At 45.1% G+C, this 15977-nt stretch overlaps 1 protein-coding gene across 1 annotated transcript in view; it reads right to left on the reverse strand.

The window, feature by feature from the left end:
• Positions 1-9573: 9573 nt before the first annotated feature.
• The window catches only part of LOC144576786 (uncharacterized), a 78530-nt gene continuing 72126 nt past the window's right edge, over positions 9574-15977 (reverse strand). Inside the window, exon 4 of the mRNA XM_078329083.1 lies at positions 9574-12134. Coding sequence (XP_078185209.1) covers positions 11956-12134 — 179 coding nt within the window. The 3' untranslated portion in view covers positions 9574-11955. The remainder of the gene's footprint in view (positions 12135-15977) is intronic.

The raw sequence follows: 15977 nt of genomic DNA on the forward strand, positions 1-15977 counted from the left end.
CACCCCCTGAGACCTCCCTCCTGATTTACAGTGGCTGTCTTCTCTCATGTCTTGACGTGGTCTTCCCTCTGTGCCTGTCCACGCCGTCACCTCCTCTCTTATAATGACACCAGCAAGCACCTCTTGAAAGACCCTATCTCCAAACAGTCGCATTCTGAGCTCCTGGGTGTTGGTGCTTTAACATATGGATGTTGGGAGAACAAAACTCAGCCCATAACGCTAACTTTGCAGATAACCCGAAGCCCTGAGAAGTTGCCACTTGTGAGCCTCCCACTAGTGAGTGGGGCCTGCCCGTCTTGCAACTGCCTCACCTGCCTCCATCCCAATCCTTACCTGGGGGCTCCATGGAAACAGCTGCACCGTTCAGCCCTGATGTAGCCCCAAATCTCTCACTGCACAGAGCATTTTCATGTCCAGGCAGGGCCTCCTTCTTCTGATCCCAGGTCAGTACTGCAGCCTACCTGTCCTGTCCTCTCCTGTACTGTCCTGTCCTGTCCTGTCCTGTCCTGTCCTCTCCTCTCATCTCCTCTCCTCTCCTCTCCTCTCCTCTCCTCTCCTCTCCTCTCCTCTCCTCTCCTCTCCTCTCTCTCTTTCTCTCTTCTCTCTCTCTCCCCTAACCTGTCAACCCTTCTTTTCCTCTGTCTCATTTCTTTTCTGTCTTACTTGGTAACGATGAATGTCCTTCCAGCTCCCAGAACAGTCACCTAGCATGACACAGACCTTCCCACAATGTCCTTAAGAGGTTGACACCGAAGCACTGAGACAGCCTCACAGACAGGTGCATCTGCCTGCACCAGCCCTACAGCAAGACCAGCAACTGGAGGCCTTTGGGCTGATTGCAACTCTGCATTAGCCACCCCACAAAGAACAGACCTCAAGAATATTTACAAAAGGAGTTCCAAATTTAAGCTAGGCACATCCAGACCTAATGAGAGTGCATGGCAAGAATGCTCATTACGTTAAGACATACAGCTATGCGTGCACTACCGTTATCATTACCACCAAGGTGTGTGCATGACAGGCTGCAGCAGCCAGGTGTGCTGTGGTTCACACAGGCATCAGTGTTGCTTTTCTGTCTTTTTCTTCAAAAACGAGTATCGGGAAGGAAGAGCAGAAAATGAATTATCTTCTAACACATATAACGTTTTTGCAAGTTGATGGTTTACATCCCCAGACATGCCCTTCCTAGCACGCAAGGTGAGGCTGGATGCCTGCCTGGGATTGCCGCCTAAAACCTGCTTCTCAGAGCCTGAGATAAAGACAGAAGCTCTTTTTGAACAGGCCGCTCCATGGGGAATAGGCGGTCCAGTTGGTATTGTGAAGACTTAATGAGTATATTCTGAGCGACTCTCTTGCAATTATTTCCCAGTGATGTATGACAAGTTGCTGTTTGCACAGGCATTTCATTAATTTGCCCTTCATTAGCTATGTAATTTTCTAATGATCCCATCCTTGTGGCATCCTGCCCCAGCGACACTGGCTCCCTGATGAATCCTTAGGGACGGCAGGGCATCCAGCCCTTCTTAGGGGACAGCTATTCACGGCCAGGCCCAGTGTCCCCTCCCACAGCTTTTTACTTCTGCTTCAAAGTGCAGCAATCTCATATTGATACAGGAATAATAACTGCATATAAAGTGGCACATCTATCAGAAGGGCAGGAATGTGAAATGAGTAAAGCTATTCATTGTGTACAATTGTCCCGGAGTAATAAGGCTGCTTATCACTGTCTTTCTTTCCTCCACGCTGGTGCAGACACATCACTGTTGGCATGTCCACTGGGCGGGTCCTGTCCCTGACAATAACTAGAGTGAGAGCATGGTGGGTGGGGCTGGGGCCGCAGGGGACCAGAGTCAGGGTGGGGTCAAGGGAGCTGCAGAGGGAGCAGAGGGCTGGCTGGGAATCCCTCCACCCTGGGGAGTATGTATTTCTGGCCCTGTTGCTTGCTGTGTCACTTCGCATGGGTCACTCTGCATCAAAGTGCTCATCTTTGAAATGGAGATGATGGTGACACACTTCACAAGACACTCAGGAGATTCAATGATGTGATTCTGGAAGGTGCTTGAGGCAGAGCAGAGACTCCCAGGAATGAGTGGTCTCCCAATCATGAAGCAGAAAAAAAACTTAATTCAGCCCCTGAAAGCAAGGAGCTGATGGGGTGGTAACTGCAGCAAGCCTCTTAGAAGCTGAAAAATCAATAAAAGCCTTAAGAACAACAACACCTGGCCAGGCACAGTGGCTCACGCTACCATCTCAGCACTTTGGGGGGCCAAGGCAGGTGGATCACCTGGGGTCAGGAGTTTGAAACCAGCCCGACCAACACGGCAAAACCCCATCTCTACTAAAAATACAAAACTTAGCCAGGTGTGGTGGTGGACACCCGTAATCCTAGCTGCTTGGGAGGCTGAGGCAGGAGAATTACTTGAACCCAGGAGGCAGAGATTGCAGTGAGCTGAGATCACACCACTGTGCAGCCTGGGTAACAAGAGTGAAACTCTGTCTAAAAAAAAAGAATAACAACTAAAAAAATGAGGAAATTCCTCAAAAGAGAGGAAACCACTTCAGCGCTGGCTGCGGCACCTTCCCACCTTCACCTGTGCGTGTGTGACTATGACTGTAAGAGCCCCCTGGAGCAGCAGGCCTAAGGATGGGGAATCTGTGGTGGCTTCGGCAGTTGTGGACTCCTGCCTTCACCAAGGTCCAACAGTGACTGGCCATGGTCTGGGAATGACCCAATAGCATGCATGAGGCTCACTCAACTGAGCTCAGGACTCACTTCCTGCATCCCCCACTGCCTTCTAGACTGACTTGTGGGAAGAGGCAGGACTCAGATCAGAGCCCAGGTCTCAGTATGGTCCCCACCTAGCTGCAGGACAGATGTGTGCGGGCAGTTGCAAACTGCTGTGGTGACTGGGACAGCAAGCGTAGGAACGAGGTGGTGTAAAAACACTTGGCCAGAAGGGTCAGTGTCTCACTTTGTTCTTGCATTGCTATATGGGTAGAAAGTAAATTAGTTCAACCATTGTGGAAGACAGTGTGGCAATTCCTCAAAAACCTGGAACCAGAAATACCATTTGACACAGCAATCCATTACTGGATATACACCCAATGGAATATAAATCATTCTATTATCAAGATACATGCATGCTTATATTCACTGCAGCACTATTCACAACAGCAAAAACATGGAATCAATCCAAATCAATGATAGACTGGATAAAGAAAATGTGATACATGTACACAATGGAATACTATGCAGCCACAAAAAGGAGCAAGGTCACGTCTTTGCAGAACATGGATGGATCTGGAAGCCATTAACCTCAGCTAACTAACACAGGAACAGAAAAACATCAAATGTCTCACTTATAAGTGGGAGCTGCCCAATGAGAACCACATGGACACAGGGAGGGGAGCAACACACACCAGAGCCTGTCAGGTGTTATGTTGATGTTAATGTATTAGCTATCATTAATGCTAGTGTATTTTATAATACACTAGCAATTATAATACACCAAGGCAATTCTTCCAATGCAGCCCCGAGAGGCCAAATGATTGGACACCCCTGTGCTAAGCCATTCATGAAGGATCCACCCCTGTGATTCATCACCTCCCACCAGGCCCCCTCCAACAGTGAGGATAACAATTGAACATGAGATTTGAACACAAATCCAAACCATATCAGTCAGCTTCCCAGAGGTCACTCAGAGGCCCCAGTGGGAGCTGGGGACAGAGGGTACAAGAGGCGGTTGCATGTGGATGCACAGAAGACCCCGCTCTGAGAGCACAGGCATGGTTTGAGCCAGGACGGGGAGGAAGATGGGGCAGGAGAGGACAGGAGGCCAAATCAGAGACCCAGAATACCAGGAGCAGTAGGGATTCTTCCTGAAGCAGCAAACTTCCTCTCCTTTCTTCTTCCATAGTTTTGTTTAGGAAATATTTCAAACAAGCAAAAAGCAGAGTACCTAATATGCCAAGCAAGTGTTGATATGCTTGTCACATGTACTCGTGTTTTGTTTTACAAATAAAACATTTCCAATTTTGTGGTAACATCTTTTGCATCCCATCGGGTTCCATATGTGCCCTCCTCCCTCTTCCCTGGGGTAATCAGCCTTCTGGAGTCAGTGTTTTGATAGTTGTACCTCATGTATATGAATTCATAGGCAGCATACAGTATTTTTCTGAGTGCTTATAAAATTCACAAAAAGAAGGCTTACTATAATTTTCTGCACCAAGCTTCTTTCCCTCAGCTTCATTTTACAAGATTAGTCATGTGAATCTAGATCATACATTTAAATCTGTACAACACTTAATTGTATGAACATATCAACGTATTTGTTTCTCACTGATGAGCATTTAAGATTCATTTTGTTTTTTGTTTCTTAATTGCAAGCATACTTGCAATGAGCCTCTTGGACATGCCTCCTTCTGTACACCAGCAAAAGCACCTGGGGGACACTTTATCCCAGGTACCATGGCCGGCGAGTGGCAGTGCTCAGACCTGACTCCATCCATCGAACTCAGAAGGCATGCAGAACACGACCGCACACCAGGACGCTGATGTTCTGGCTCCAGCTACTGTGAGCAGTTCACACATTTATCAATGCTACAGGGTGGTGGGAATGATGGTTATAGAACAGAATCAGAACATTATGAACAGGGACACACATAGAAATCATAACAGACTAACATCAGGAGCTGCAAGGATGGAAGCTGAGTAGAATGAGTGAGGGGCTCTGTCCTCTTTCATGGCAGGAGCCAGATCGAAACTGTCTCAGCTCAAAACAGATAAAAGCATGACTCACAACCACTTAACATTCCCACAGCCTCTTTTCTTATTGTTAGATATGTTATATAATAATAATATTTCTTGTACTGAAGAAAAATGTATTTGAATACCTATTCATTTTAACTCCACTTTTCTGTTAAATTCAAGTGAAACTAAATATACTAGTTATTATCTTTATATAAAAAATGCATTTAGAGTGTAGTTCCCTACTTTTTAAAGAGTCTCCATTAGTTATCTTTACATCCATCTCACCTTCCATCTGTATTTCTCATAAAAAGAAATCCGATGTGATATTTGCCTACATTAAGGGTAGTTATTTCTACGTTGTGGGCTTTGAGGTAAATTATTTTACCAATTTTTGTGCTTTTGTGCATTAGTCAGTTTCTTCGTAATAAGTATAATGGTGTTGAGGGAAACAGGAAAATAATGTTTATTTAAAGGGAGTGAGTAAAAACGCTAACAGTCAACAGTGGTTGGTGAGGATGTACGGAAGATGTGCAAATGTTTCTTTTTTGTATTTTTTTGTACTGGTAATAGTTACAGCCCTCTTTGCACACGCCCCCCCTTTATTCCACACGTGCAGGTGAGCAGGTACCACAAGGCATGTGCAGGAGCACATGTGCTGTCCTTCGCTGACATGTCTCTCTAAAGTCCTTGCTCTTCTACAGCCACATCCAGTTCACCTGGGTCACCACCTCCAGCCTTCACAGCTCAGCCACCCCCTCAGCCTCCGGATCTGGTGTGGCATACAGAGAAACAGCAAAGGCTACTTTCTCAGAGCTCATAATAACAAGGGAGGTGGCCATGGTCACTTGTGCTTGGCAGAGACTCCAAGGCAGGAAGAAGAGTGGGACGCTTCATAATATGGAAAAAGCAAGGCTTGCTGTGTGCTTGACAGAGGCTTGCAGCCTGGCACCCTATGGGATCAGTCAGGGTATACCTCTAACTCTCTCTCTGGTTGACCCTAATTTGGAAAACGAGCAAAGTTAGGGCAGTTGTCAGTTATTAATTAAATCCTGACCAACCTGAGTCAATGTGGTTTGGCATCCTGGACAGGCTGCTGTGAGCTGTGGGTCGAAGCTCTAGGATTGCCTGACTTGGCTGTGGTTGCTTTATGCATTCAGCCTCTCCCTGAGATGAGTGACCAGCTTTCTGTACATTCCCTGGGTTTGCCTCCATGCTAAGGCAGTACCAGAGGAGCCAAGGTTAACCCAGATGTTCACTGACAGAAAGTTCCCCCAAGGATCATATGCCCAGGCACATTTCCACAGTCCAGGGGCTCTGTGTGTGCAGGTGCAGAGGAAAAGCTGATAGCACATCTGCCCAGGAGAGAGTCACAGAGGTAAACAGTAAGGACAATCCACTATGAGACAGGCTTCAGGAATATGTTTAAATATTGAACAGGGCCAGGTGTGGAGGTAGGGCCAGGCAGCTTAACAGAGCATTAGGAAACAGGTGGAGGCTTCTCAGGAGTGGCACCATAGGCCACGTGTTGAAGGAGAAGGAGCATGCTAGGTGGGCCTCTGGGCTCCTGGAGCAGGCCAGGAACCAGGAATGGCTTGGAGGAGGGAAGGAACATGGTGAGGCTGGCATTCAGGTGAGGGCACACGCTGCAGTGCAGAGAGTGAGTGGAGGGACCTTCTGGAGGTGGAGGTCAGTTGGAGGGAGGGATGGGTGAGAAGAAGAACTGGCGAAAATCAGGAGGCTGAGGCAGTGAGAGGCAGACAGCAGTGAGGTTTGAAAGTAGAACCAGGACGACTTGGGGACAGGTCACACAGTATGTATCGTGGGATCGCCAAGGACCTAGGATGTCCCAGGTGGGCCCACACCAGGAGCAATTGCCCAAGTCCAGGGCTCATGTCCCATAAGCAGGTAAAGTCACTTGTCTCAGGTTCAGTGGCCAGCAAGTGGCAATGCTCAGACCTGATCCCGCCCACCTGACTCAGCAACATGCAGACATCAATCGCACACGAGGACCTTGAGGACGCTCTGGTCCAGGCTAAGGTGAGCACACTGAGACTGACTCTGGAGTTCCAGCCAAATCCCTTTTCAGAATAACAGGCAGTCCACACGGCTGGCCCAAATAGCACATGGAACCACTTTCTCTCCATTCAGCCGGTGTCGTTCTCTCAGTCTACTCGGCATGCCTGGGTAAGGTGCCCCAGAACTGAGCACAGAGGTCAGCAAATGGGCATTGCCCTCTCTGGGGCTAAGTTAGCAACAGATGCTCCCCGGCCCACAGGGGAAGGAATGGGACTCTTCATGTTGCTTTTTCACAGGCTGCTGGTCCCTGTTTTGCCAATTTGGCTGCACAGCTTTGCAAGGTTCATGCTTCATAAAAGATCACTATATGTTGGTGCAAGTTCTGAAGGTTTTGCATAATCTAACTAATTTAAATCTCCTGACAACCCAGCTGTGGTAGGATGTGCTCTGCAGAGATGACCACTACATTGCTGTCCACTCTATAGATCTTCTTAGCATGAGACTTTAATATTCCCTAATCAAAGGGTGACCGCATGGTCAATAGAATATGGTGAAAGTTACACTATGGTACTCCTGAGTGTGGTCCATAAAAGATGACACAACTTCCACTTTGCTGGAAGCATCCTTCTTGAAGCCTGTAGCTACCACATAAGCAGCCCAGCAGCCCTGAGGCTTCCATGCTGTGAGGAAGCCCAACTACCCCCACTGGAGAGAAAATAGAAGGAAGCCTGAGTTTGCTTGGGAAGAGAGATGCCCAGCCCCACTGTGCTGCTCCACCTACCCACCCTCAGTTTCCACCACTGTCACATTTCAGCCACTGTCACGTTTCAGTCATTGTCTGGCCATAGCACCAGGAGAGACTCTGAGCTAGAGCTGTCCAGAGGAGCCCTTCCTGAACTGATGACCCACAGAAACAGTGAGAGAGAATAACATGACACAGCTGTTTTTAACCACTAAATTTGGTGATTTATTAGGCAACAATAAACAACCAAATGCAGGTACATTTATCATACCCTGTTTAATCAATGAAGAGACTGAGGTACAGAAAAATTAAATAACTCCCCAAAGGTAACACAGCTAGTTAGTGGTAGGCCTGGAATTTTAATGTCTGCTTGCAGAATTCCTGCTCCTAACCAACTTCCTGTACTGCTGATTGCAAAGACCAGACAGGAGGCAAGAAGTCCTGCAAGCCAGATGGGCTTGTGTTGGTACCTGACTCACACTCAGCCACCTCCCCTTCATTACCAAACCCCGAGCTTCAGAGACCTCTGTGCTGTGAAGCATGTAGGGTCAGCATTGGGGTCTTTCTATTGTCCTACACACTTATTTTGCTTATTGAATGTTTTCCTTTCCTTAAGCTGAAGTGGCTGTTTCCTGAAGGATAAAAGAAGACCAAAATCTGTTCAGTAAAATGCATGATCACGTTGCATTTCCTAAACAGAGTCAATAAAAATCAACACCACATTAAACTAGGATAATCACAGAGGGAGGAGGTCCTTTTTGTCATCAGGGTCATTCATTCCCCAGGGAAAGATAAGGGTAGAGCTGAGGGAAAACCAAAAGTTTCAGCCTAAATTCATATACAAAATGGAAGCATCACCTTCTGGCTGGTTCCAGCTAAAGGGAAGGGACTTGTCTTGTCACAGGCCCAGCAGCATGGCTCACACCCAGCCTCAGGGATGTGTGTGAGCAGCAGAATGCGCAGTGATGGCAGCACCTGTCTTACTTCCCCTTTCTACCACCAATGATCAACCACTGTGGAAGTCCCCACGCTCTACTGCGAAGTTGTCTTAGAATTTTTTTAAAAAGCGTTGCTTACAAAATTAATTTTTTTTCTTGGATATGTACAATGAAAAGGAAAAATGTTTATGATCAGCTCTGTGTCTTGAAAAAATGAATCTCAAAGAAGATCCATTGTGTGCACATCGGTGAGTGTGGGGAAGGGATACAGGGGAAAGATCAGGAAAGGCGGGAGGGGCTGGGGCAGCTCTGTCTGGCAGGACAGAGTATAAGGAGAATCTCAGAGACACAGCTGACCTGGGACTTGTGGGTTGCAAGAATGTAATTTATTTTTTCTTTGCACACTGCAAGATTTCTCTTCCTCTAGCTTCTTTAGAAAGAATATTACTGCTGCTGGAGTTGGAGTCAGTTTTATGTGGCTGCATTGTTTTGTCAAGGTCAGTGATAGATACAATAAAGAGCTGGCTCAGACCGCATGGTGGGTTTGGGGAAAGAGAGGCTGCCCACGGAATCAGTCATCTCTGCTCACAGTGATACACCAATGAATCATTTGTATTGATGGCAACACATCTCACCTCAGTGACTTGTTTATCTAGATCATCCCTCATCTTCATTTGGAAATGTTATGAATATGTCACTGCTTAACACTTAATGGTAAAATCATTTTTCATGCTGAAATAATTTTGTATGTAACACAATGCTATTAAAGTTTGTGATAATACTATAGAAAGTAGCAACGGTCATAGTGACTAAGAATGTCCTCACTTGGAAACTGTTGCTTTTTGAGAGGTATAGTGTCCCCCAGAAGAACTGTGCTGAATTTTTTTTTAACTTTTTTTAATTGTATTTTAGATTCTGGGATACATGTGCTGCTCATGCAGGATTGTTGCGTAGGTACATACATGGCAATGTGGTTTGCTGCCTCCATCCCCCGTCACCTATATCTTGTTCTTCTCCCCATGTTATCCCTCCCCGACTCCCCACCCCCCTGCTGTCCCTCCCCTAGATACCCCCCACAGACCTCAGTGTGTGATGCTCCCCTCCCTGTGTCCATGTGTTCTCATTGTTCAACACCCACCTATGAGTGAGAATATGTGGTGTTTGATTTTTTGTTCTTGTGTCACTTTGCTGAGAATGATGGTTTCCAGATTCATTCATGTCCCTACAAAGAACACAAACTCCTCGTTTTTTATGGCTGCATAGAATTCTGTGCTGAATATTTTAATTTAATTTCTATGTAAGGAAAATGCTTCCATTGCAGAAATGCTGTAACAACTGGTAGAAGCCAACAGAAAATATTTTAGGTCATCACCAAGTAGGTAAATAGCACACACAAATTCAAGGATAAGAGCCAGCACTTAGTGGAAGACCAGCAGATGAAAACGAAGAAGCTGGGGATGGTCCAGTGGGGCAGCACGACAGCCCTCCTGCTTGAGTTGCATCAGGATCTCCCAGAGGGGCGTCAAGACAAGGCTGCAGTCTCTACCTTGGAGTGGCCCACTGAGTCTTTCTGGGTTGGGATCCAGCTACTTGTGTTTCCATCAGGCTTTACTGTTGGGCCGGGGACCTCCCCTAGAAACCACTGAGCAATGTGATAGAAAGCACACTCTGAGTCTGCTGCTGGTCAGTCCTGGGTTCAAATTCTTTCACTACAGTTTACTTGCAGGTCACCTCCATGGGATTTAAATTATCTGATTATCCTCTTTTCTTCCTTATTGAATCAAAAACAGTAGCAAGATAACTGTGGGGATTAAACAAGGTTATATAAATGACAGGTGAGGAGCATCAGTGTAGGAATTTAATAAATAGTAATGAATTTGCTCAATCCTCTCTGGAAATCTTGTCCTAAGTATTAAACATTACCTTTTTAGGGGGCTGTGAAAGAAAATACAAGTCTCTTGACATTAGATACTTTATTTTTTTAAAGAATCATTTGCATGCTTATTGCATACCAGACTTTGGACTAGTTGCTAAGATTTGTCTTGTTATATAATCACTCTACTAACTAAGCAATAAGATTACATTTTGAACAGCTCTTGCTTGGAATAAGGCTAAATGAGCTAAGCATTAGCATGGAGAATCTCCACGAGCAGGAAGGGAGCCAGCAGTGCACAGGCACCTGCCTCTGCAGCTGCCAGGTCCCGCCTCCTGGGCTGTAAAATGGGGTGATTGGAGCTGTTTGCTGATCAGTGCTCTTGAAACACAAGTACAGGACAGGTCCAATGTAGATCTGCATGCACTTGCCAGATTCTGTCATAGGAGAAGTTCAGATTTCTCCACTTATAAATCATCTGAACTCGGAGATAAACACTTCCTCCAGTGTGTTAAAAAAACGATTGTTTCTAGGCAGACATTGGACAAACTGTTTTGCTCAAAGAGTACAATTTTGCTGATGAAAACACATTGAGATAAAGGTGATAGTGAGGTGGCTCACGCCTGTAATCCCAGCACTTCGGAAGGCCGAGGCGGGAGGATCACTTGAGATTAGGAGTTTGAGACCGTCCTGGCCAACACGGTGAAACCCCATCTCTACTAAAAATACAAAACTTAGCTGGGCATGGTGGTGGGCACCCGTAATCCCATCTACTCTGGAGGCTGAGGCAGGAGAATTGCTCGAACCCAGGAGGTGGAGGTTGCAGTGGGCCAAGATATTGCCACTGTACTCTAGCCTGGGCAACAGAGTGAGACTCTGTCTCAAAAAAAAAAATGGTCATAGTGCAGATGCAGTTAGTACTTGAGTCTAGCCCCATCACTGTCTCTGGAGTGACTTTGGGAAAGAGGCTTGCCTTGTCTTCTCAAAAAAAGAAAAGTGGAAATCATATTCAATTTGCAAGACAATGGTAAGTACAAGAAAAATTTGTATTCAAGGATTTTCATGCATTCAGTAATTTTTGACAGCTATTTCTGAGATGGTTGTGGCTGCGGTATTTAAGAAATATGTGTACTCCTTAATTTCAATGGTGTGTGTGTGTGTGTGTGTGTGCACATGCATAAAGCTCAGACTTCATTCTTTTATGTTATTCTTAATTCCAGGGTCTCCATCCACTTTTTTTCCCAACTCTGCTTAACAATGAGTAGTCTAAAAAACTAAAAATAAAATTATTCTATCAGATGACTTTTATTGGACAAGGCAAGAGACATACAGTCCCCCTATATAACCAGATCGGATATTTAACAATAAGTAGATTTTAGTGGTAAAGTGAATCTGAAGAACTGACTGTCCTTTTTCCCCTCCTTCCATTTCCACCTCCTGGTTAGCCCCCTCACTTATGTCTCACTTGCACATCAAGTCAGCTTGAACACTTGCCCAGCATTACAGAGAGTACATGGTGTATACAGACTATGTGGGGTCAGGGGGTGTGTTGTATAGATGCATGTGGTGGTACAGGGTGTGTGTTGTGCTTGTCAGATGCCATCTCACAAAGTAGCACAGGAATTAAACCAGAGCTTCAACACTTATACATTTTCCCATTGCTTTTGAACAGTCTTTTGAGGTAATGATCACCCTTTTCACTATACTCTGTTACACGGTGTAAATTGCCAAAGGTTGCATAGCATGGCAGGGCTGTTCTCCAGAAGCAGGCACTGAGAGTTAGGAGTGTGAGATTGGGGTAGAAGACATTAACACCTGGGAATGAAACAAAGGTGAGCAATCAGGATCAGGCAGGAGAGCCTTACCTGTCCATGACGTCTGACATCCTCAGCCAATCCAGTGGGAGCTCCAGAGCAAAGCCTGCCCGGTAGAAGGGTCCTGTATTTGCTGGAAATGGCCACACTCAGGTGCCTAAGCCAGCCTTGGTCATTGCTGGAGCTGCCCAGGAGGAGCAGCCTCAGCTCTGAAGCTGAGATGGGGCCCTAAAGTTTCTAACAGCTGGGGGCTGTCACCTCTTAGCAGCTGAACAGAGTCCTTTCTGGCAGTTGTACTGCCATACCACTAGGGGTTATGGTGCAGGCGCCTGGACCCTGGTCTGTTTGACTCAAAACCAGTGCTCATTTCATCACCTCACCCAAGCTATTTGCTGTCCAAGACAGCTGCAGAGATGGGCGTGGCTATACACCATGGACACCTGGGATCTCAGAATGTAGGAGGAAGACCATAAACACCCTTCAGGGTGTTCAGCATCATCACTTAGTGCTGTCTGTCACCTGATACTTCACCTTTCCCCGTGTTTGGAGGACGTGCAGCTTGGCTGAAACCACCTTCTCCAGCCCAACCTTCACCAGAGCTTGGATTGCTGGTGACAAAAATTTTCCCAGGTATTTCTAAAAACAAATAGTTTAATGGCACTGTTATATCACCCTTGACTAGAAACCTAGTGGTAAGGAAGGAAAGGGTGTGATTTGGGAACCAAAACATCAGTAGAAAACTCTTAAATTTGCAGTATCCTTTTCATTTGTTTTTAAATGACAATTTCTAAGATTACTTTTTCTGATATTGGTATTACTTTTGGTCGATCAACCTTTTTTTTCTCCCCCCCCTTTATTTTGCCACTTCTTTGGATGGATTAGAATAAAAGCATGCAGGTTCATGCATGGCGAATAAAGCAGCAAATAACTGTAGACACATGCAGGCACTCCAGAGGAATCCCTCTCAAGAGAAGGGCAGACGCCAAACTCAAAGTATGGTCACAGATCTCTTACACGAATTCCTGTTTCTGCTCTGTTAGGCAAATAGGCTGGGTCACTCCCATCCTTACTATCAGAAAAACCAGGATTCACTGAAAATCAGCAACTTTCTTAGCTCTATCAGAGAACTAAAGTTGCAGGGCAAACAGTCATCCCCAAATCTGGAGAGTCAGGCACCCCCAGTGAGGCAGAGCTGGGGTCTGCTTGCCTGGGTGTGGCAGAACTGCTGTAGCCACACCTGGTGGAAGCACTCAAATGATAATTTTGACAAGCTACTGGAGGCCAAGTGCCAGCTAGCCTGAGACTGAGAAACCTAAGGGTGGCAATCTTAGGGAATCCCAGACTTTTGTGGACTTCACTTAGAGGAAATGCCCCAGATTATTATTATTATTATTATTATTCTTGAGACAGAGTCTCACTCTGTCACCCAGGCTGGAGTACAATGGCACCAACTTGGCTCACTACAATCCCTACTTTTGGAATTCAAGCAATTCTCCTGCCTCAGCCTCCTGAGTAGCTGGGATTGCAGGTGCCCACCACCACACCTGATTAATATTTTATATTTTTAGTAAAGATGTGGTTTCACCATGTTTGCCAGGCTGGTCTCAAACTCCTGACCTCAGGTGATCCACCTACCTTGGCCTCCCAAAGTGCTAGGGTTACAGGGCCTGGCCTGGAAAAGCCCCAGATTCTTAGGGTGAAGATCTAGAAAAATTCCCCAAAGGCTAAAGCAGAGGGGAATAATGAGCAAGCATTGTGAACTAAGATCAAAACTAATTTCTCCATAGCAAAGATTACCTTCCAGGGGTGAGGATTTGCCAGAGATTAATCCCAGGTGGGGAAGGGATTTGTTTTCACTCCAGCCCCACATTTCAGTAATAAGGTCAGGGCTTCAAGGAAAAAGAGAAAAGCTGAGATGAATGAGGAGATTGTAGAACGCCATGCCTAACCCACACCTTACTACTACATCAAGAAGGCTCCAATATAACATAATAGTAGTCAATTAAAATGAAAAGACTGGGTTCAAGCTATTCTCATGCCTCAGCATGAGATTGGGATAAGGGGGATTAAATCACAATAAAGATTGGGATAAATCTCTGGCAAATACCTGCCCCTGGAGGGTCAACCTTTGCTATGGAGAAGTTTCTGAGCTTAATTCACAATGTGTGCTCATCTCATGCCCTCTGCCACAGTCTTAGGGGAAATCTTTCTAGATCTTCACCATAAGAATCGGGCATTTCCTAGAAGTGAAGTTCATAAAATTCTAGGCTACCCTAAGATCGCGGCCCTTAGGCATTTCTCAGTCTCAGAGGGGCTGAGGGTGCAGTGGAGATTGTGCCACTGCACTCCAGCCTGTCTCATTAAATCAATCAATCAATCAATAAAATGAGAAGACTTACAAGACATGCAGTCTCTGAAAAAAAAGAACATTGAGAAGCCCCAATTCAAGTGAAGACAAAACAAGAACATAAAAGGAATTTGAAGCTCCTGGTATGTATAGACACAGCAAACACTGAGCACAGCCCAACTACTGAAGAGACTACACAGACCAACTACTAAGCCACCCCAAAGGTTGGTGGTTGGTCATTTCTTACCACAGAATTCGAAATGGTTGGGTTTTAACAAAAAATTGCTAGGCATGCCAAAAGCCAAGAGAAAACATAGCTTTGAGAGACAAAACAACATTAGACTCAAACTTAGGTATGACAGACATCATGTAGGAATTATTAGACATGAAATTTAAAAGAAAATTTGTTAAGGCCTCTATGTGAAAAAGTAGATAACACACAAAACAGAATAATAAAAGCAAAAATAGTAACTATAATAAAAATAAAATATAACAAGTCATTCAGGAAATGTGGGACAATATCAAAAGGAGTAACATATGAAGAATTAGTTCATGAGAAAAAGAAGAATGAAAGAATAGAGCAAAATAACATAATGGTTGAGAACCATCCAAAATCATAAACACCAAATCATAGGTCCAAGAAGATGAGAGAACACCAAGCTGGATAAATATGGCCTTCCCATTGAACACATGTAGACATACCATATCAAAACTACAGAAACCCAACACAAAGAGAGAAGAAGTCCAGTGGAGAAAGGTACACATAGAGGAAAGAAGTAAGAATGAATTACAGTGGGTGTCTCATTAGAAACTACCACAAGCAAGAAGAGAGTGGAGTGAAATATATAAAGTATAGAAAGAAAAAGATCAATCTAGAATTTCACATTGTTTCAAATATGAAAGAGAAATAAAGATGTTCTCAGACAGCTGGTTGCGGTGGCTTAAGCCTGTAATCCCAGCACTTTGGGAGGCCGAGGCGGGTGGATCACCAGGTCAAGAGATCAAGACCATCCTGGTCAACATGGTGAAACCCCGTCTCTACTAAAAATACAAAAAATTAGCTGGGCACGGTGGTGCACTCCTGTAATCCCAGCTACTCAGGAGGCTGAGGCAGGAGAATTGCCTGAACCCAGGAGGTGGAGGTTGCAGTGAGCTGAGATTGCGCCATTGCACTCCATCCTGGGATACAAGAGCAAAACTCCGTCTCAAAAAAAAAAAAAAAAAAAAAAAAAAAAGATGTTCTCAAACAAGCAAAACCTGAGGGAATTCATCACTAGAAAACCAGTTCTACAAGAAGTATTGAAACAAATTATTCAGACAGAAGATAACCATATATTTAAGACACTTGGTTCTAATAAAGAAAAGAAGTGCATCAGAGCATAAATAAATGAATCTAAAATATTTTATTTTCTAATATTTTTGGTATGGGATCTCACTCTGTCACACAGGCTGGAGTACAGTGATCCTATCATGACTCACTGCAGCTCTGACTTCCTG

This window comes from Callithrix jacchus, chromosome 6, assembly GCF_049354715.1.
Source record: "Callithrix jacchus isolate 240 chromosome 6, calJac240_pri, whole genome shotgun sequence".
In the NCBI taxonomy this organism is placed as follows: Eukaryota; Metazoa; Chordata; class Mammalia; order Primates; family Cebidae; genus Callithrix; species Callithrix jacchus.